The 21,465-nt window shown below is 45.1% G+C and overlaps 1 protein-coding gene across 1 annotated transcript in view; it reads left to right on the top strand.

Annotated features, from left to right (window-relative positions):
• The window catches only part of ZC3H11D (zinc finger CCCH-type containing 11D), a 194,178-nt gene that overhangs the window by 1,345 nt on the left and 171,368 nt on the right, over positions 1-21,465 (top strand). Inside the window, exons 3-5 of the mRNA XM_086931116.1 lie at positions 9,660-9,783; positions 19,460-19,627; positions 21,180-21,182. Of these exons, the coding sequence (XP_086787242.1) occupies positions 9,660-9,783; positions 19,460-19,627; positions 21,180-21,182 (295 nt within the window). The remainder of the gene's footprint in view (positions 1-9,659; positions 9,784-19,459; positions 19,628-21,179; positions 21,183-21,465) is intronic.

Raw genomic sequence — 21,465 nt, 5'->3', positions numbered from 1 at the left:
TTACAGGAAATTATCTAATATATAGGGCAATTATGCACCAAGATTCCTACTGAGCAGCAATTGCCTAAAACACAATTTACACTGGCCTACGTGTGAATGAATGCAGTTTTTGCACGGGATGGCGCAGATCTGAATTTTTCATAGGTTGACATGTGAAATTTTGAAATACCCAATGACAAAAATAATGTTCTTCTGCTGTCTGATTGAAAATTATTCACGCATGGTTGAACACAATATTCTGTTAGACCTTAGCAATTTGTAGAAACAGATGAGAGAGGTGGTAAAGGGTGGCCGTTGCTAGTCGGATATCGTTGAGTTAGAAGGTGCTCAGACATTTTTTAATCAAGAGAGGAAGTGTAGAGGAAGCGATAGAATCACCTTCCTGGAAGACTCAAATAAACAAAGAGATTCTATCAAGAAAAAAGTGCAAGTGTTTATTTTTAAGGGTTTTTATAAATATATTTTTGAAAGGGAGGTTGGCTCTTCATCTAACCAATGGGATGAAGGCACTGTGTGCTTTTTTAAAATACCCCTCACACACTAAGAGTCCCTTAGTGTCATGCTTCATCATGGGGGTCTTCCCGTCCCTCTACGGGGCGGGGCGTGCTGCGACCTACGAGCTACGCGGGAGCACTATAGTTTTGTGGTGAAAGACTATGTGTTTGTGCAGTGACAGTGGAGGTGGTGAGGTGTAGGGACCTACAGAAGTGATTAAAAAGGTTAAAAAATTCCCTGGCTAGTGGAAAAAATAATTTTATTCGCTTCCCTGGCTGGGAATGTTAAAAAGGGGTTGTGGGGTAGGGCTGTGTAGCAACTACCGGGTCGACATGTTTCACAGACAGTCCCCTACTGTCTGATCATCAGGACCAGTGGTGGTCCCTACTTGGAGGTACTCAGTTCTAAGTAGTATAGCCTAGAGTCCTACAAACTGATAGCAAAAATCGGCTAACAGTTTGTGCTTCAGAGCTTGAGTTGGCCCAATGTGAAGCGTGAAAAATGAAAAAAGACGCAGTGGTCTCTGCAAGAGAAAGGAAAAAAATAACAGAATGAAGTAACAACATTCATAGCACATGGTTAGACTCGAAATTGTCATTGAATTTTTAGAACATATGCATATCTAGCAAAAATTTGAAGATAGCTTTTACCAAAAGTACTCCTGATTGCGGAGTTTAGTTTTTCGGTAAGACGAACATACATAAAGCCTCAACACACATATAACAGTGACACACAGAGAAGGACTGACACCCATTTCTACCAATGTCTCTGTTCTCTTGACTGAAAAGAGATTGTGCAATCGGTTTACTCGTTTTCTGAGTTGCGTTGCAAATGATAGGAAAGGCACAGAGATATATATAGATGGTATACATACTTTCCCGGTTCAGAAAACGTGCCTCATGAGCCGGCAGATACGAGGGTTTTTCGATGCGGTTAACTAAAAAAGGGGGATAGACAGAGCCGCATACTCTCGTTAGATTGCTTGGTTCGTGGGAGCTTGTTTTACCTTTTCGTTTCTGAAGGTCTGTCAACCTCGGCTCTTAGTTCGTAGTTGATTTTACTTACGTAACCGCTGCTCGACAGTGCCTTATCCCTACCCCTGTGCCGCTCCGAGGAGAACATCAGCTTCACCTCGCCTTCGTCTATTTATACATATGCCGGTAATGCACTCTCATCGGCGTATGTATTATTTCCAACTACTAGTCTGCTAACTCAAAATGGCCGCTTGTTTTTGGAACACTTCCTGGTAGGACCGGAAGTGTTGTTTTTTGGTTAGACCTCTCCCTGAAAAATCTCTAATGTTTTTGGAACCCTATCCATACATCCTAGCCAATGTCTTTTACCAACGCCTAACCAAAAAACAACACTTCCGGTCCTACCAGGAAGTGTTCCAAAAACAAGCGGCCATTTTGAGTTAGCAGACTAGTAGTTGGAAATAATACATACGCCGATGAGAGTGCATTACCGGCATATGTTAAATAGACGAAGGCGAGGTGAAGCTGATGTTCTCCTCGGAGTGGCACGGGGGTAGGAATAAGGCACTGTCAAGCAGCGGTTACGTAACTAAAATCAACTACGAACTAACAGCCGAGGTTGACAGACCTTCAGAAACGAAAAGGTAAAACAAGCTCCCACGAACCAAGCAATCTAACGAGAGTATGCGGCTCTGTCTATCCCCCTTTTTTAGTTAACCGCATCGAAAAACCCTCGTATCTGCCGGCTCATGAGGCACGTTTTCTGAACCGGGAAAGTATGTATACCATCTATATATATCTCTGTGCCTTTCCTATCATTTGCAATCACAACTCAGAAAACGAGTAAACCGATTGCACAATCTCTTTTCAGTCAAGAGAACAGAGACATTGGTAGAAATGGGTGTCAGTCCTTCTCTGTGAGTCACTGTTATATGTGTGTTGAGACTTTATGTATGTTCGTCTTACCGAAAAACTAAACTCCGCAATCAGGAGTTCTTTTGGTAAAAGCTATCTTCAAATTTTTGCTAGATATGCATATGTTCTAAAAATTCAATGACAATTTCGAGTCTAACCATGTGCTATGAATGTTGTTACTTCATTCTGTTATTTTTTTCCTTTCTCTTGCAGAGACCACTGCGTCTTTTTTCATTTTTCACGCTTCACATTGGGCCAACTCAAGCTCCGAAGCACAAACTGTTAGCCGATTTTTGCTATCAGTTTGTAGGACTCTAGGCTATACTACTTAGAACTGAGTACCTCCAAGTAGGGACCACCACTGGTCCTGATGATCAGACAGTAGGGGACTGTCTGTGAAACATGTCGACCCGGTAGTTGCTAAACAGCCCTACCCCACAACCCCTTTTTAACATTCCCAGCCAGGGAAGCGAATACAATTATTTTTTCCACTAGCCAGGGAATTTTTTAACCTTTTTAATCACTTCTGTAGGTCCCTACACCTCACCACCTCCACTGTCACTGCACAAATACATAGTCTTTCACCACAAAACTATAGTGCTCCCGCGTAGCTCGTAGGTCGCAGCACGCCCCGCCCCGTAGAGGGACGGGAAGACCCCCATGATGAAGCATGACACTAAGGGACTCTTAGTGTGTGAGGGGTATTTTAAAAGCACATGGTGCCTTCATCCCATTGGTTAGATGAAGAGCCAACCTCCCTTTCAAAAATATATTTATAAAAACCCTTAAAAATAAACACTTGCACTTTTTTCTTGATAGAATCTATTTGTTTATATAAGGTGCTCAGACATACCAGCTCTACTGTTCACAGTAGAATTTACTTTACTGCTCTCCCGCTTTACCTAGCATTACTTTGTAAATTAATTATGGGGCCTTATGCACAATCTTACCGAATCCATTTCCGTCATGGTTGTTCTAACATTTTGAACACGATCAGAGGCCTAGAGATGCCTGGGTCCTCGTCCACCTGATGCTGTTGCTACTATGGAGCCTTTTACATTGTGAGGAGCTTGCTGGCATCCGCCTTCTCTTAGAAGTGTTCGGAAAGGGCGGAGGTCTGGGAGTTCTTGGTTTCATGTAAAGTTTAGCTATTTAAATAACAAGCAGTGACAATGCCAATAGGTCAGGCTTGAAAGGAATGTTGAATGTTAATGTGAAACATCAGTATGAAAATAGCTCAGAAACAGATATGTATTTCTGTGGAATCAAAGACTGTAGAATAATATTGGGGTAGCTTAAAAGGTAAGGTGACAGTTGAACTGTCAAGCCATACCTAGAAAGCCATGTAGGTTAATTAATGACTGTTAGGTCTGGGTGGAGCTGGCAGAGTTTTACTCTATGGAGTTCCACAGAGTTCCTGAAAAACTCTGCTGACTTACGCATAGTTCTGTGTGCAGGCGGAGTGGCTCTGCCAACATGTTTAGCTCCTAGTCATGCATGTACAGAGTCGGATTCGGAGAGACTCTGGTGTTTACACACAGTAAAACAACGTCTGTCATGTGGCTTAAAAGTTAAAATGTCCAGCCTGGGGTAGGAGTGAGCACAGACAGGGCGGATTACCAACCTGCGCTGGAGGAAGGAATACGAGCACAGGCAGCAGTTAAGCCTGCATGGGAACAAGTATTCGTGCTTTGTTACAAAGGCTTTGTACAGACTCAAGGTATAGCCACAAGCTCATAACACGATGAGAGTAAAAATGTAAAGATGGTAAAACTGAAACATCACAATATCACGTGCACCCGGCATTAATGTTATTCTGAGGTGCGCCTCTTCCACGCGCCCACTGCAGGGCCCCTCGTGACCTCAAAACAGAAGTTGATGGGTAACAAGAGCTGTCAGAGGATCTTAATACCACTCCCTTAGGGTATAAGCATGATCTCCCCTCCATCACTGTCTACGAGGCGGCAGTAGAGTCAGACATGAGGCCTTTACCGTTACCTTGCCACCCACTACCTGCACCCCGGCCAGATTCGGTGGCTCTGGGCTATGAAGCGGGGCACTGGGGACATGGTGAAGGTGGTGACCAGCAGCAGCATGGTGGTAGCGGGTACCTGTCCTCTGTGAGGACCCTAGCCCATCAAGCTTCTGTGAGATAGGGCTGCGCTACACAGTGGCGTCACTAGGGCTGGTGTCACCCGATGCGGGTAACTCATGGTGTCACCCCCTCACAACTTACCGGATGGACCATCTCACCCTCTGACTGCACCATGTCCCCTCTGCCTGCACCATCTCCCCTCCGCCTGCACTATCTCACCCCTGCCTGCACCATCGCACCCTGTGCCTGCACCATCTCCCCTCTGCCTGCACCATCTCTCCCTTTGTCCGCACCATCTCCCCTCCACCTGCACCATCTCTCTCTCTGCCTGCACCATCTCTCCCTCTGCCTGCACCATCTCCCCTCCACCTGCACCATCTCTCCCTCTGTCTGAACCATCTCTCCCTCCACCTCCACCATCTTTCCCTCCGCCTGTGCCATCTCTCCCTCTGCCTGCGCCATCTCTCCCTCTGCCTGCACCATCTCCCCTCTGCCTGCACCATCTCCCCCTCTGCCTACACCATCTCCCCCTCTGCCTGCACCATCTCCTCTCTGCCTGCACCATCTCCCCCTCTGCCTGCACCATCTCTCCCTCTGCCTGCACCACCTCTCCTCTGCCTGCACCATCTCTCCCTCTGCCTGCACCATCTCCCCTCTGCCTGCACCATCTCTCCCTCTGTCCGCACCATCTCCCCTCCGCCTGCACCATCTCCCCTTTGCCTGCACCATCTCCCCCTCTGCCTGCACCATCTCCCCCTCTGCCTGCACCATCTCTCCCTCTTCCTGCACCATCTCCCCTTCGCATGCACCATCTCACCCTCTGCCTGCACCATCTCTCCCTCTGCCTGCACCATCTCCCCTCTGCATGCTCCATCTCTCCCTCTGCCTGCGCCATCTCACCCCCTGCCTGCACCATCTCTCCCCTCCACCTGCACCATCTCACCCTCTGCCTGCACCATCTCCCTCTCTGCCTGCACCCCCCCTCCCCCGCCTGCACCCCCCCTCCCTGTGTGCTGCTCTTTTAACCCTTTCCTTGTCGCCTTCTCCACCCCCCCCATGGTTTCACCCTTACAGTTCTCTTCTCTTCACAAAGTGACTGAAATAAATGAAATGTGCTTTGCATTCGTGCGTGCGACACTGAGAGGATACCTTTAAATTAGCACAGAGACACACTTGCCCTCACCTTCGAGCAGAGTTGTGTTTACACAGCGTAACCAGATGGTGTCATCCCATGTGAGGGTGTCACCCGGTGCGGTCCGCACCCCCGCACCCCCTAGTGACGCCGCTGGCGCTACTCCCTCTATTCCAGTAGATTGGTGTGACTACCTGTAAATTCTCTTTATAGTGCCCTTTACCTACAATAAAACATCTAAGGCGCCCAGTAGGAGACAATTTGGTTCAGGAGAAAGTGTAACCACAATATCGAATGCCTTGCTAACTTAGCTCTCCCAAACCTCGCCTCAAGTAATTAAACAAGCCAACAACATGCCTCTCAATACCTCAATGAGCCATCCGAGGCCTTACTACAACTTTCTATGAGAAAGGCAAAGACAATTACATGTTCCTTCTGGACACCAGAAAGCAGAGCAGAATCGATATTGCATGGCATTGAAGCCATGGTTCTGATTTCCCTAATCTCAGAGGCAGATCTACTGTTGTTGATATCCAAGGTGAAACCCTCAAACCTTCTATGCGATGCCATTTCTGGATCCATCAGCAGACTTCCCTCTAAACAACCAATCCCTGTGTGGAGAACTCTAGTTAAAGCCCCCCATGAATATAGTTCATTCCGAGACAGTCTAAAAGTTGGTCAAATCTCTCCTCTTCTTACGAGAGAGTATCCTTCCACGTACCCAAGAGGAACCTCCGCTCCGCCGACCTCGCCCTGGCAGAGACCCCCGGATCCGCATAAACAGAACCGGCGCCTTGAGAACCTCATGTATGAGTAGCGCGCTTTACAAACCCCTGATTGATTGATTGATTCTTAAGAAATAATCTTTGGATCACAACAACTTGAACAACTTAAGTCCTGGCTGCACCCTCCCATTCCTAGGTAAGGTGATCAGAGCTATGTACCGTCTTAATTGTTCTCTCACATCAATGCAAAGAATCTCCTTGATACGTTCCAATCTGTTTTCCATCTGGACTCAGCACAGAGATGGCAGCTCTGCGGACTGTGGATGACTTCCTTCTGATCCTTCACTCTGGATACTCCAGTCTTGTTCTCCTTGACCTCTCTCTTTTGCATTTGACAAGACAACCTCCTAGCCCTGATTTATAGCCTGAAGCATCAAATGGAATTTAAAGACGTAGTCCATAAAATGTTCACCTCCGACTTAAAGAACCCCTCTCAAATAGTGAATATCAGGAAATCTGTTTTGAAACTAGCTAGCCTGCAGCAATGGGCACCACAAGGCTTGATCCTCTCTCTGACCCTTCTGAATCTCTATTTCTCATACCCCTCTGTGTCATCCTTAGGAATTCTAGGATCATCTCCACCTGTACGGTGATGATACCCAAATATACCTGAAGGTTGCATCTTCAGGTGACACCACCCTCTTGTCCAGTGGCGGCTCGCATAGGGCATGCTATGGGGAGATGGGGAGTGTCGGGGGGTAGTAAACTCAGACATATACGACGGAATAGAGGAAATTAATTATTACGTTCCTTTATTCCGTCGTATATCCGAGTTTACTAACGCCCCACCCTACTCCTCCCCGCCCACTACCCCGCAGCACGCCCTATGTGAGCCGCCACTGCTGAGCAAGCCCTGAAGCTTTTCATCACAATACTCCCCATTTATACTAGACACAAATTATAAGGGGGTGTTATTATCAAAAAGACAGGTTACTAACGTTGTCATGTTGTTACTGTATTAATATAAGCAAAGCTACCATAAAACTGCTACATATCACACGCCGCACCATTGAAATAACTGTGGATAGTACCATCTCAATAATGCTCATTAATGTATAGATCATTGCAGTGTCAATATCAACAGTGTAAAAAGAGCATTTAGAAACATTTCAATAACTTTCATGAACACACGTCATATAAGATTTCATTATCAATATTGTAAATGAAATATACTTTCAGTTCAATTTGTGCAAACATATTTATTCTACCTTTACCATGCTCTTATTGCAGTTTTAGAACCGACCAACAGGAATCCCTACAATCCCCACACTCCAGAGCTCATATTCCAAAACATAAGCTCTAAAAGTGGGTAAACCATAGTAGAACCTGTCTCTGGTGCATCAATATAGTCCCCTGGGAGATTTAGGCAGTGGGCAGGTTTATGTGGAGGCTGTTGAGTCCTGGCAGCACCCCTGGACACCTTTCAATATATTGGAGATGCCCCTCTCTTACCTGGGACACCAGATGATTGTGGGACACTCCTTTAACGTGTGACATGAATATCTTATGAGTGGCTGTGCCACTCTACCCAAATAAATGTTTAGCTTTCTGCTGTTTTAAAGAGGTGGCTTCACCTCGTGCTTATAACTTTTTAATCCAGTATGCTCTAGGCTGGGACAGCAGGGGAGTCCACCCCTGCGCTGACTGGCTCCATGCCTGACTGACACTACTCTTAAACCAGTGCAGGAGCCGACAGTTCATTTCTCCTACATGGGTTGTCAACGTTTGATAGTGGTGTGTACCCATCTCCCCCAGTGCAAGGCTCAGGGAGTGAGAGACACATCCATCCATTTAAGACTCCAGTGATGATCATCTTCCGTCCCAGGGGATGAGGTCCCGAAGGAAATTGTCACATGCGTTGGGCCCCAGATTGTGGGGTCCCTGGGCCTGCAGATGTTCTCTGACAGGGGGTCCCCCACAAGCCCCTCCCCATAGATATAAACAAAACAAGGTTGCACCAACCACTGAGGTCTTGGCCCACCTTGGGCCATTTCACGGATTTGTGATTAAGGCTATACTATTCGTTCTCTGCCTATTTTGTTTTCTCTGTCCTTGTAGTCTTGATTTTCAAGAGGGAGGTACTGTTTTGTTCCTGGTAGTGAACTTCAACCATCAGGATTAGTTTATTCAGATATCCTGGCTTCTAAAAGTTTCATTTTCAGGGAGCTTGATTTGTAATGCTTATGTTTTCGAACCTGTCATTTATCAAGAGTAAGAGTACCTGCCTTCACCAAAGCCCTCTTTACCAGCTCCTCCAACACAGTAGCATATCTGTAACACTCCCCAGGTCCGATGGCTTTGGCTTAGTTTCTGGGCATCTGTGTGTCAGCAATAGAGTCAGTGGCATGCTTCCTAATGAGAGGGTCACCCAGCTGCAGGACAAGCCCACAAAAGATCCAGAATTACCATCCAGGATCCCTCCAAGTAGGTCCGTCCCCCTATTTTAATACAGAGTGAATAAGGAGGCAACTGTCCCTCAGTCCCTGGGTGCCAGGTGCAGTCAAAGTCCTTCAGTTCATCCTTGCAGTGGAGTCAGGTGGCTTCTTCTTCCAGCTGGGCAGCCTCTGGCATTGACGTGCCCAGGTGCAATGTATTCTTAAATGTCTCTTTCTTGTGCAGGGGTTTTTAAGTGGGGGTGGAACATTCTGTAAAATAGGCACCTGAACCTAACCCTCGGGTTCCACATTATCACTCTGCCTCTGCTTTAACCCTCCTGCACAGTATTCTTGGACATTTAACAATGGCAATGTGAAGTGGCCTCAGCCCCATCCTAGCTGAAACAATTGCCTGAACCCTTCCCCTAAAATCCTCATATGATAGCCCCTGTTGTGTTTCGCCTCAGTGGTATGACCTTCCTTCTTTTGCATGGGCATGGGTGTGTCCATGCCTGGTGAACATTAACAGTAAATTAACACATGCAGATTTCAGCCCCACCCCAGGGACTTGGCCAAGCACTATCACATGGCTCTAATGTGTGGGAAGGCATACATTAAAGCTTCATAGCTGATCCATCGGTTAGTGCTATAACCAAAAAAACCATATTTAAAATAGGCATAAGTGATTACTTACAATTGGTTTTCATGATCAGACCTAGTCACTGACCAAATAAAACCCAAATCTGTAATCTCTAAAGTAATATCAACCCTAAGTAACATTAAATATGTTCTATTTATTAACTAGTATGAATAGAGGTTGTGTGCATGTTTCCAAATCATCCTGTGTTTGGTTTCTCTGTAAGTCATTGTTTCGTTTCGAATTCACAGAAACCACGCTGTGCACCACCATGTTTCTGGGAAAACCAACCTATTGGTTGTGTGAAAATCAATTGTTACTTCCATCACAGTAAACCTCGCTGTATAAATGGACTATTCTTGCCGCCCAGTGGAAGTAAGTATAGATTTTCTTTACACATGTATTTTGTAACATGTCATACATTTGCTATTGACATTTTGTTTGTTAAATAATATTCTCATTTTAAAAATCGACAGAAATAGAATAAGTTATAGGTTCAGTGATAGTTCCACAACTGACAGGAAAAGCAGAAAGCATTTCAGACGTCTGTTTTGTTGCTCCCCTAAGCAAAGTTCAACAGTGTTTTGCTTCATTTCACCAGTAGTCTTTTCTTATTACTATCTGATTCATTGCGGTGCAGGTGAAGGGATGGTCAGGAAACATCAAGGGTTAGGCACCTGTAGATAGTTCATGATTTTAACAAGAACCTTTGTGTTATTTATTGTATTATAGAAACAGAATTTCATTTTATCAAGCAGATGAAATGAAAATCTTTTTCATAGTGAATATACCAAAGCACTGCACGGCTTCAACACTTAGGTATCAATCAGCGTGACTACTTCACTCTAGTCTAGATCATTACGGACACTGTCTACAGTCATTCACTTTTGTCTCATGCATATATTTATCAGTTGTGTTAGTCTAATTAGTCAAATGGAAGAAAAACAAGTAGAAAGTACTGACCTGGAGGGAGGAGATCACTCTACGGACAATATTTCACCCTTGGTGGGTGCTGCAACCTATGATCCTATATTGTACTATTTATTTTATCATCCCATTAAAGATAATTGTCCAGTTCCCTCTGTTTAACAGTAACTAGAGGATCTGTGGTCAACGTGAAACTGCGCCTACCATGGGTTTTTGGTTGATACCAGAGGAAATTATGTCTCCGTAGCGTTTCAGCATGCTAGCAAATATATTACAGTGCAAGGTGGGCCCCATTTCCAGGGGGGCATAGCATCCAGACAAGAGAAGCAGATGGAGATCGACACACAATAATATCTCTATTTACACTAAATTGAAGATAACCTAGAAACGTTGTACATGCCAGACTGTTACAGTCCTGGAGCATCAAGGATAGTTGCATGCTGACCAAATATGTTTCCTTCAAGGTGGAGGTGCTGTTAAAGTGAACAGTTTCATCCTCCTTCTACCAGAGAGCGCTCTAATGAACTGGGACTCTAGAACCAACTTTGAGACTTTCTTATGTAGTTTCGTGTTATTTTTAATAGGAGTGTTGCAAGTGTGTGTTATTATGAGTCAGCCCCAGTGGAGGTTCTGCAGGAGCAGCAAACGTGTGAATCTTGACATGAAGGACAACAAATGGTGAACTTCAGGTCTTCAGAGACAGTCAAACTGTGAACTGTGACATTCAGACAGGATGGAGAAATGTTCATGAGCATAAAATAGGCAATCAAATTCAAGAGTTTTCTTTAAGAAAAATCACTTCAATGGATATTTAAGCGTGAAGAAGATCCAGAAAGGGAGGAATGCTGCAGATGGGTTAGGAGAACATAGAGAAGGAGAGAGCAATAAAAGATCAAAATACAGATGAGACAGTATGAGGCAATAGGCAACTACAGCTCTGCAGTAAAATAACCAGTGTTGGTGGACTTGTTGCAGAGATCTATCTGCACCTGAAGCTTCAAGCTTTGAATTTGGGCAGTCACCCCTCAACATGTGATAGTAGTAAAGAGGGTAAATTAAAGACTATTGACTTTGGAAATATTTAAGGATATAGAAAGTATTTGCTGCACAAGGGATGATAGCCAAAGTCACAAACTTAAACTTGGTGAAGTCAAGCAAAGTTTCCTGATTTCATTCAATGTCGCCAAAGGTTTCGTTTGGGGCCCCCCTGACTTCAGGGACAATTTCCTGTTGAAGGATGTCATACGGGTAGAACATCATGTAGCAGGCAATTGTGAGCCAGCAAGCCCTCTACTTGAAAAATGTGTGAGGTGCCAGAGATGGGCAGACAATTGTTCATAGGCGGGTTGCAGTGCAAGTGGGGGTAAGAGGGCTAGAGGGGACAGGTTACTTTCCAAAAAGAATGAGGGCACTTCAAGGAAAAAAAGGTGTATGGTAGGGGCCATGAAAATGGTATAGCTCCAAAATGGTGCTAGCACGCAGCAACCCTTAATGGCAGTAACAAAGATTTTCTGCTGCCAGAAATGAAAGCAGTCCATTTTTTGGAAAAAAACGTTGCAGCCTTGGCACTTCTAAAGGTATAAACAATACCGTCTGAACCCGTTACATGGGCTGCAATCACATCCTGATATCAAATAGTTGTCATTTGGGTCTTTTGATAGCTGTTGGCATTCTAGTTTGCTCTAAAGTCATTCATGTTCAAGAATGGAAAGAAGCTATTTAAAATTGTAAAAACGTGGACAACATCACGCTCAAACAATTCTGTAAATATATACCTGTTGCCAAGTCACACACACAGCTTAGGCTTTTGGCAACAATACATGCACTACTGATAAAAATCAAAAGTATCATAGACTATCATGTACATCAGCGGTTCTTAACCTGTGATCTGAGGATCCTTGGGGGTTGGCAACGCCTATCAAGGGGGTCTGCTTCTGCTTAGAAAAATACATATAAAGTATATAAGTAAAGAAGCAACATATAAATGTAACTTGGTATCCTCAGATTGATTTGTGCTAGAAGTGCAAGTGCAGCCAACAGAATCTAATTTGAACGAAGGGTAGGCTCATTTGAATTTAGAAAAGCTTTAAGATTAACACATTTTTTAATATATATTTGTGAAATAATATATTTCATCTTGTGTGTTTGTTTAATAAATGCCTGCTTCTGCATTTTTACATATAGCTTTGCCATTCAACTCATCAAAATTGCTTAGGATGGGGTATCCGTATTCCAAATAATGACTCAGTGGGGAACTCCAGATTCCAATAATGATTAAGTGGGGGTCCACAGAAGTCTAAAAGTTAAGAATCACTGATTAACATAATGAATACCCAGCTTGTTTCACCATTCGCCTGCTCGGGTACATTTGCTTTTCTTGTCTTGGCCAATATTTGGGCATCATGGCCATATAAACACATCGAAAGGCATAATATATTTTCCACATTTTATTATAGCCTTATAGCCCGCTGTAGCGGGCTATATAGGCTATTAAAGGCCTGCTCCAGCGCAGCTCGGGCCTTTAACAAGGGAGCGGGACTTTAATAACTCATATAGCCCAGCTACGAAGGGCTATAAGGCTATTAGAACATTCTGCCACTGGAGGGCAGAATGTTCCAACAAATAAAAAAAGAGGCCTCTCGGAGACCGAGGGTTTTAAATTCCCTCAGGCTCCGAGAGGCCTTTGAAAACAACATTGGAATGTTGCTTTGTTGGCCTTCACCGGCCCGTAAAAGCATGGAGCACTCAATGGAGCTCCCAACATTCCAATGTTCTAATATGGTATATTCCTCCAAAAAAACTGTGTATTTGGTAGTCCTGTTTCATTGTTATAAATTGATCATATTTAATCTGCCCTGTCTAGGCCCTGTGGCAGCCAGTTCCAGATGTCTGCTTTACATGCCCATTTGATGCAATGATCTGATCTTACTATTTACTTAGAAGAGAAGATTAAGGGGGGGGGGGGGCATTTACAGTTGAGTGTAGTGGGAGTACTGGTGTAAAGTGGCAGTGCCCCTGCTCCATTAAACTCCATCAAACTCAGGGGTATATTTAGAAGGGGATATATTAGAAAGGGCGGTTTCTAGTTGGCAGGTTGTTATCCTGTCCATGTAGGGACCCTTCTTCCTAGTCAGGAGAAGGGGGATACACTTCTAAAATAATCCCTGCTCACCCTCTTGGTAGCTTGGCATGAGCAGTCAGGCTTATCTCAGAGGCAGTGTAGGAAGCATTTGCACATAACCAACAGAACTACAGTGAAAGCACTACAAAATTACACCAAACCAGTTTTAGAAAAAGAACCAATATTTTATCTGTGTAAACAACACCAAAAATGATCAAAATCAATCATACAGTTCTTAGAAATATCAATACTCAAAAATTGTCTTAAAATTCCATCCCTTCAAGTCGAATGCTCCGTCCAGGGCTCTCACAGCATCATGAACAACAAATCAAAACAGTTCTGGCTGACTGCGGCGTTGCAGGTCCAATACAGTGTTGGGAAGACCCGCAAAACAGTACCTTTTACAACTGCAGGGCATTGAGGCCCTAGCTGTCATCTCTGAAGAGCCGGTGTCAGCAGTTGTCTATTCCGGAGGTGTGTGCAGGAGTCGTCAGGCTCTTGAAGTCACACGTGTTGCAGATCAATGCGGTTGAAATCGGGAGCACCGGCATCAGCAGGTGTCAGGGCTGTGGTGCGAAGTGCAGAGGTGTGGCGTGTTGAGCACTCAGTCCGCGGTGCAGGCAGCGGCACAGGGACGGTTGTCCAGCAGCGTCAGTGAGACCACAGCTGTGGTGCGCAGTCGTGCGGGGCTCACTGTGGTGCTGGCAGGCCACGGTGCAAGCAGCGGCATCAATGTCAGCAAGCAGCAGCATTGGAGGGTACCAGGGTGGCAGTGTGAAGTGAGTCAGTGCAAAGAACGGTACCCATGGATCAGAAAGGCTTGGTGGCGTCGTCGTCGGTGAGACCAGGGTTGCATTGTGAAGTGTGGCAGTGCCCTCTGCTGTGCCTTCAGGACATGGAGCCAGCATGATGGCATCAGGTTGCTTTTTCTTCTGTTGCATAAAAAAACACACACTTCCCAGTGTTGGTCGCAGATGAACTTGAAGTCTTTGCTGTTCCTGAGACTTCTTGAACATGCAAAAAGCTCTACCTCAAGCCATTGGAGAAACTCAAACAAAGAAGTTGCAGAAAGTTCAGTCCAGTTCTTCTCTGCCAAAGACAGAATCAGGCACTGCAGGCCAACACAGCAAAGCACATAGCAAAGTGGTAGTTCCTCCTCACAGCTTCTCCAGCTCTTCTTCTTGGCAGGTTTCTGAATCCAAAACAGTTCAAAGTCCAGGGTCTGGGGTCTGGGTCCATATTTTCCTTTGTTATCTTACGGCAGAGAGTCTCTGTGCTTAGTACAAACCAGTTCTGTCCTCACTGGCCCAGCATCCTGGCAGAAGTTGGAGACAGCATTGTGTAAGGCACTCCTCCCACTACTCTAAATGCAGCCCAGGTCTATTCTGCCTAGCTCTGACTCATCCAGCAAAGGCAGGACCCTTCTCAACCCCCCAGTGGCTGTCCACAGTGAATGCACATCCCCTGCCCCTTTCACTTCAAAGCCAGACAGTCAATCCACAACCCAGCAGAGGCAACCAGGATGGCTAAGCAAGAAAATGCCTACTTTCTAAAAGGCTCAGTAAGATTTTGGTCGAGGATCTTGTGAGAGACGCCGTCGCGTCTTGGAACCTTTGGTCCCCGATGAAGGGCACTACAGCCCGAAATGCATTGGACTAAGAAATCAATATAATGCTGATTTATATGAAATGAAATATGGAAAAGCTTATGAATTGATATGAACTGATGAAATAAACAAACATACTTGAAATCATATTACAGTATCTTTGAATGATGGAATTCTGGTGAACCAGAAGATTAATGAGTGGTGCGCCAGGGGATGCTTCCAATGGTCCATTGTTCCGGTCTGCGACCCCGCCCCCTGGAATGGCGAAACGCTGACTGAAACGCCGCGGCTGAGATCTGCTCCTGTTCTTGCTTCGCAGCCATTTTTGCCTTCACGGACTTCAGCGGGGGCGATGCGGCTGACGTCCACAGTCGATGTGTAAGGTCGAGGGGTGTTTGTGACCCCTGTAAGCTGCTGGGAGGCCACAGTTTGCCTGTTTGCTTACGAAGCTCGGCATTCGGCACCCTGGGTCCCGCGGACATTGCAACTTCCCGGCTTCATGCTTCACGCCCTGAGCCCGGACTTAGGGGGCATAGACTCTCGCTAATGGAGCTGCTGATTAAGGGGGTTCAGCTCCTAGCATTGCAGAGGATTTTTCAGGATTGTGGTGCTTCTTCCTTTGGATTTTACACTGGCCCTCGAGTTTTGAGTTGGGACGCGCAATCAACCAGGAGAGGCTGCTTACCGACCGTGAGGGGAACGGTCCAACTCATTGTCCCTGCACCTGTGCTCCCCGTGGCAGGGGGAACATTACACTAGCGCGCCCTGAGGGAAACGGCTTGAAAGCGTCACGGACATCCACAGGTACTACAGCCCCCAGAACCACCTAGGGTGCACGCTGATAGCGTCAATTACCGGCGACGCCAGGCTACATCAGCGCACGGTGCCTCAGGCAGCGCGGGACGCGCGCGGGCGTGCGCCGGGCTAAGCCCGGGCAAAGGGCGGGCCCTCTGTGGCCAGAGGAGGTCGGGTCGGGGCACTCCTCTTGGTTGGTCTCTTTGGACTAAAGACATGAACTAAGGTATGCTTAATTAGAGACCAACCATCCAGAGCCTACCAATGAATGTTCCTGTTTATTTTTTCCGTAGCCCTTTAGTCTTCCTTAGTCTTCCTAAATATCCATTGGTCTCACACAAGATGTGTGCAGTTGGGTCATTAGCTTGTCGCATCATGACCTCTAAAGGGTCAGCCAAACAATCTGCCTCTCAAGGAGGGTCACTTAAGGGGACACTGGACCTATATTTAACTAGGGTAACATCGGCTTTTGAGTCATTAGAACATAGCCTCCCTAAAGACACCATAGGTAGCAAACGATCCCCTCCAATCTTAATTGACTTGCCAAACTCTTTATTACAGAGGGAAATAAACGCCATTTGCAAAACCAGGTATATCCCCATTGAGCAGGGAATTGAACAATCCAGTTCCACAAGATGCCCTACGGGTACTGGAAGCCCTCCGCTTAGGAATTCGCATCAACTTAATAAAAGTCCACTGGAAATCCCAGTCGTAACAACAGATACAATTACCATTCAGGGGTTAGCACATCCTCAGGTGCTCACCCAGAGCATAAAACGTAAAGGTATGAAATATAAGGGGAAACCATCGAAATACCGAAAAACAACCTTAAACCCCTCTTTGGTTACTGCCACCACCACCCCCGAGACACCCAAAGCAGATCAAATACTGGAAACCCCTATATCCCTTCTACCATCTATTTTGTTGGCCCACTTTGAAGAATTGGTAAAAACCCTATTATCCCCTCTTATCGAAAGGTTAGAGAGAATTGGGGAAAAGCTCTCAACAAGAGACAACAATAACAAGCCAACTAAGTCAAACAAGCAATCTCAGAGAATTGCTGCCTCAAAAATGTTTGACACGACTACACAGCAAAATTGCCCAGAATAACCCATCTGATCCTGTACTATCAGTTATTAAAAACAAGGAGGTAGCCAATGAACTGAGAATGGCCCATAGTTCTGTTCCCAGAGCGGGTCGGTCGAAAGTAGGCAAATGTTCTGAGGGGCTAGCCGTGAGTAATAGATCCATAAATTTACAACCAGAGGCAGCACTCTACGTATGTGTCCTCTCGGGAGTGCCTGCGCTCGCTACCGGGAAGATTGAAGGTCACCAGGACCTCAAAAACAAAGTCCAGTTTTGGCTGACAAAAAATAGACCTCTTCCATCCAACATTAACCGGACAATCCTAAATGTCAGAAGGGTGGGGTGGATAGGCTCCCGTCCTAAGAACATAGCGGGAGACCTGGTCATTGTCAACTTCCGGGACAACATGGTCGTCCCTTATCTACAAAGCTGGGAGCCACAAATAGGAGATGGGCCTATATCAACACTTGAATTGTGCGATTTTTAACCAAAAACTGCATATTCGCCAAGCACTAGGTGGAGCGTAGAGGGATACCACCGGGGGGGCAGGAGGGGTCCTGTACCAACTAGTTACCAGCAGTTACCCCCCTATAATTACTAGAACCTACCCCTTGTCCCAGATATGTTACTCTGATAGAACAAGGATATCACTCCTACCAACTTTGTATTGTTTGATTGTAAGGAAATCTGATGTATTTTTCCCTTAAATTTTATTGTTATTTTAATGTAAATTAATTGTGTATTTTGTACGCTTTTATGGTTAATAATTTTAAGCGAATAAAGTACCTACTGAATCTGGTCCATTGGGGGCACAACTTGTGTATGTTTACTTTCTAAAAGCGGCATTTTCAAACACACAATTTCAAAACCATATTTACTAAAAGCAGTGTTATCAAATTCTGAGTTCAGAGAGCCCAAACTCCATTTCTTTATCTTGTCCCAATGGAAAGTTATACTTGGAAGATGTTAGAAAGTATCTCCCATTCTATCCTATGGGGCAGATAGCCTTTCAATAGCGAAAAAAAGAAATACTCTGCATTTCACTATCAGAACATGTCACACTCACCAGTACATGTCCTACCTTTCATCTACACTGCATCCTGCCCACGGGGGTACCTTGGGCCTACCTGGGGGATGCCTTACTTGCAAGAAAAGGGAAGGTGTGGGGCTTGGCAAGTGGGTGCACTTGCCAGGTCGATATAGCAGGTCTGAGAATACTTGGAAGGGCTACTTGTGTGGGTGGCACAACAACTGCTGCAAGCCCACTAGTATCATTTGATTTACAGTCCCTGGGCACATAAGGTGTGCTGTACTAGGGACTTAAAGGTAAAACACCACCAATCCAGAAACACAATTTATAGTAGGAGCACTTGCACTTTAACACTGACCAGCAGTGAGAAAGGGCATAGAGAAACTAAAACAGCAAAACCAGAGTCAAAACCAGGAGGCCAAAAAGCAAAAAGACAGCAGAAACACGCCAAAAGATGCCAAATCAGACAGGATAGCACCACCACAACTCCAGTTTTAGGGACGTTCTGGTGGTGCTATGCCATTCTCCCTATTTACAAAGCTGCGTCAAACCACTTTTTGTCCCTTAACGCCGCCTTGTTAACACAGCCCCTTTACATACATCACTTTGCGTAAAAGGAGCGTGCAATGGGTGTTGCTTTCGCCATTCCACCCCAGCACCCATTGCTTTTTGACACTGTCACAGATTTACAAGGATGTGTCAATCTGAAGAAGCGCCAAAAACTAACGCAAATGCTAACACCATGCAATAGCAGGCCCTAGAATGGCGAGACGAGGAGAAAGAAATGCCATTAATGATTCTTTTTTGCAGAAAGGTGTCCCTTCCTGCATATAAACAATCATTAAAAATTACAATTTGCTACGTCCATTATTGATTGTTTATGTGCAGGAAAGGACACCTTCTTGCACTTAAACAATCATTCTCTACAACGCAGGCACTCTTGCACTATGGTGCAAGGGTGCCTGCGTTGGCACTTGACAGCTAAGTTTAGCGCCAGGGAAAACACAGGGGTGCACGGTATTCTTGTAAATATGGTGCATCCTTTTATTTTGGAAATGTTGGAGCGTGGCGCTGCCAAATTTGGCACAGCTCCGTGCTTCAACATCCCCTTGTAAATATGCCACTCAGTGCAGCATTGTTCTCTTCAGAGTCGGACATTTTTGACCTGACAGCCCCTTTTGACCTTATAGCCCCTATGCAACAAAGCTATAGGGCCATAGTGATTGTCCCTCCATTCTTTGTATTAGTGGTCCAACCATCAGTAGAATTTCCCTGCCCTGGGCAGGAAAATCTCTCAATGTCCCTCAAGTGCAGTGAGAAAACTCTTCGCTAGCTGGAGTAATTTTTATTAGTTTTTCAAAACAAATTTCCCACTCAAACTAGGTCCTAAATATTAAAAGGTATTGTTTAATATAAATGTTTCATGTGTACAGGCTCGTGGACATCACCTTCACGCTAATTCATTGTTGACTATCCTTTCTTTTAGCCAATGTGTCGGAATCAGAAACCCAGAAAGGAACTGTACACCTTAATATCACTGAGGTTCTTCTGAAAAATGCAGACAGCATTTCAAGACCAATTCATCCACCACTCATCATAACAATTGACCTGGATGAGGATGACGATGGGGAACATGAGGAGGATGAGGAAAGCTGTAAATATGCCTTCACTTCAGTTACATTGTCTGCTATCACCAATTGATCTCACTTCTCATTTTACAGCTCACAGCTCGATATTCTCAACAGAACCATGAATGCAGTTTCAAAACAAGTAGTATAAACCACATTTTTGGAAAAAATCTCTAAGGTTGTATACATGCACAAATGTGTTGTTACTGATATAGCGCCTAATTTGAGAAGAGCTGTGGTGTGAATTTGCCTAGTTTCCTGCTGGACTGGGGCTTGCCTGGTGCTGTTGGGGATGAGGACGAACAAGGTTTTGGTCGAACTCAGCTCGAAGTAAGCAATATTGACATAATTGCTTAGAGATAGTGAGGGAGTGTTTGCAAGGTCGTCTCCTTGATGGCAGAGATTACAAGTGCATTTCGGTGTTTTTGCCTCTTTTCGCATTGTGATTCCATGGGGTGCAAGAAGGCGTTGAAGAGGCTCTCCCAATAGATTTAACACCATGAGGTGGTGAATCCTTGTCACTGGCAGCCACTTTGGTCTGAAGATGTCTATCTGGATGAGTTGATACAGTATGAGCAGGCAGGGGGAAGACCTCAAAACTGTTGTGCTGGTGAGCCTAATGAACTCTGGTGAGATGTTTATGATGACGTCACAGTGAATGGTATGAAAAGATTACACAATTTTAAATAGAACAACAATGCATGATCAACCATCTCTGCTGATGAAGAGCATCATCCATAATTTGAGTGGTACCTGTCTTGTTGCTGTTGTGTGGCCTGAAGCCAGACTGATAATTGAATACACTTTATTTATTAACCATCATTTACAAACCCACAATCTCAGCAAAGATATGGGGATGTTGTTGGATGGGATTTGGAAGACTTGAGTGCCAGGCGTTTTGTGAGGGTGTTCCCTGATATTTTCCACTCTCTATGCTGTCAGTCTGAGCAGATGTGGATCAGGACACCTGTGTATAAGCCTTGGTGCTAACCAAAATCCATAGTAATTCACTTTATGTTTTTACTAAATGAATACAGAGCAGGAAACAGGGGGGCATATTATCAAGAACGTCGATAAAATTATCGCCGCCTTAGCAGCAGAAAACTGCCGCTAAAATGGCAATAATGGGCTTGATAATATGTCCTTGTGAATTCCCATAGCAGCCCAGGTTCTGGTGTTAACCTGGGCTGCTATGGGAATTCACAAGGGCACACGATAGGCGGAAAGAAGGCAAAAAAGGCAAGATTTTTTTGCAAAGGCCTGGAGCTGACCAAAGTCCTGACATTTCCATATCTAGGGATAGTATTTGATCACAAAAGGACATGGGTGGCGCAGCGAACCATAAAAAAGAATGGTCTAGCAAGGTTCATAAAAAAGAATGGTCTAGCAAGGTCCACGGGGCTGTTCTTGGGTCCGCTAAGCGAATAGGTTCTAAGCCTCTTCCAGCCCTTATGAAAATCTACAAAGCGAAGTGTGTCCCCATGGCTCTATATGGGAGCGAGGTATGGGGCTACACTGACGCTAGAGAAATACAAGTAGCAGAAAATATTTTTTTACGGAAAATATTGTCGCTCCCAGCTGGTGCTGCTAATTTTAATGTTCATGAGGACTTAGGAGTCTGCTACATTCAAGATCAGATCGCTGTGGCACCTTTATTAGGCTGGTTAAGAATTTGGGCCCAGAAACCTCCTAATTTGAATCAAGATATAATTCAAGATTGTATGTCCCTAGACAGAGCCTTGGATATCCCTTGGCTCAGATATGTTAAAACTCAAATGGCCATTTTAGGCAGCCCTGACCTGTTCATAAATCCAAGGGCGTTGAATATGGTGGCTATTAAAGCCATCAAACTCCAGTTCTTAAA

The sequence above is a fragment of the Lissotriton vulgaris genome, chromosome 1_1 (assembly GCF_964263255.1).
Source record: "Lissotriton vulgaris chromosome 1_1, aLisVul1.2, whole genome shotgun sequence".
In the NCBI taxonomy this organism is placed as follows: domain Eukaryota; kingdom Metazoa; phylum Chordata; class Amphibia; order Caudata; family Salamandridae; genus Lissotriton; species Lissotriton vulgaris.
Note: the sequence above shows the minus strand (reverse complement) of the source record. Positions and strands in the feature narration are given on the sequence as shown.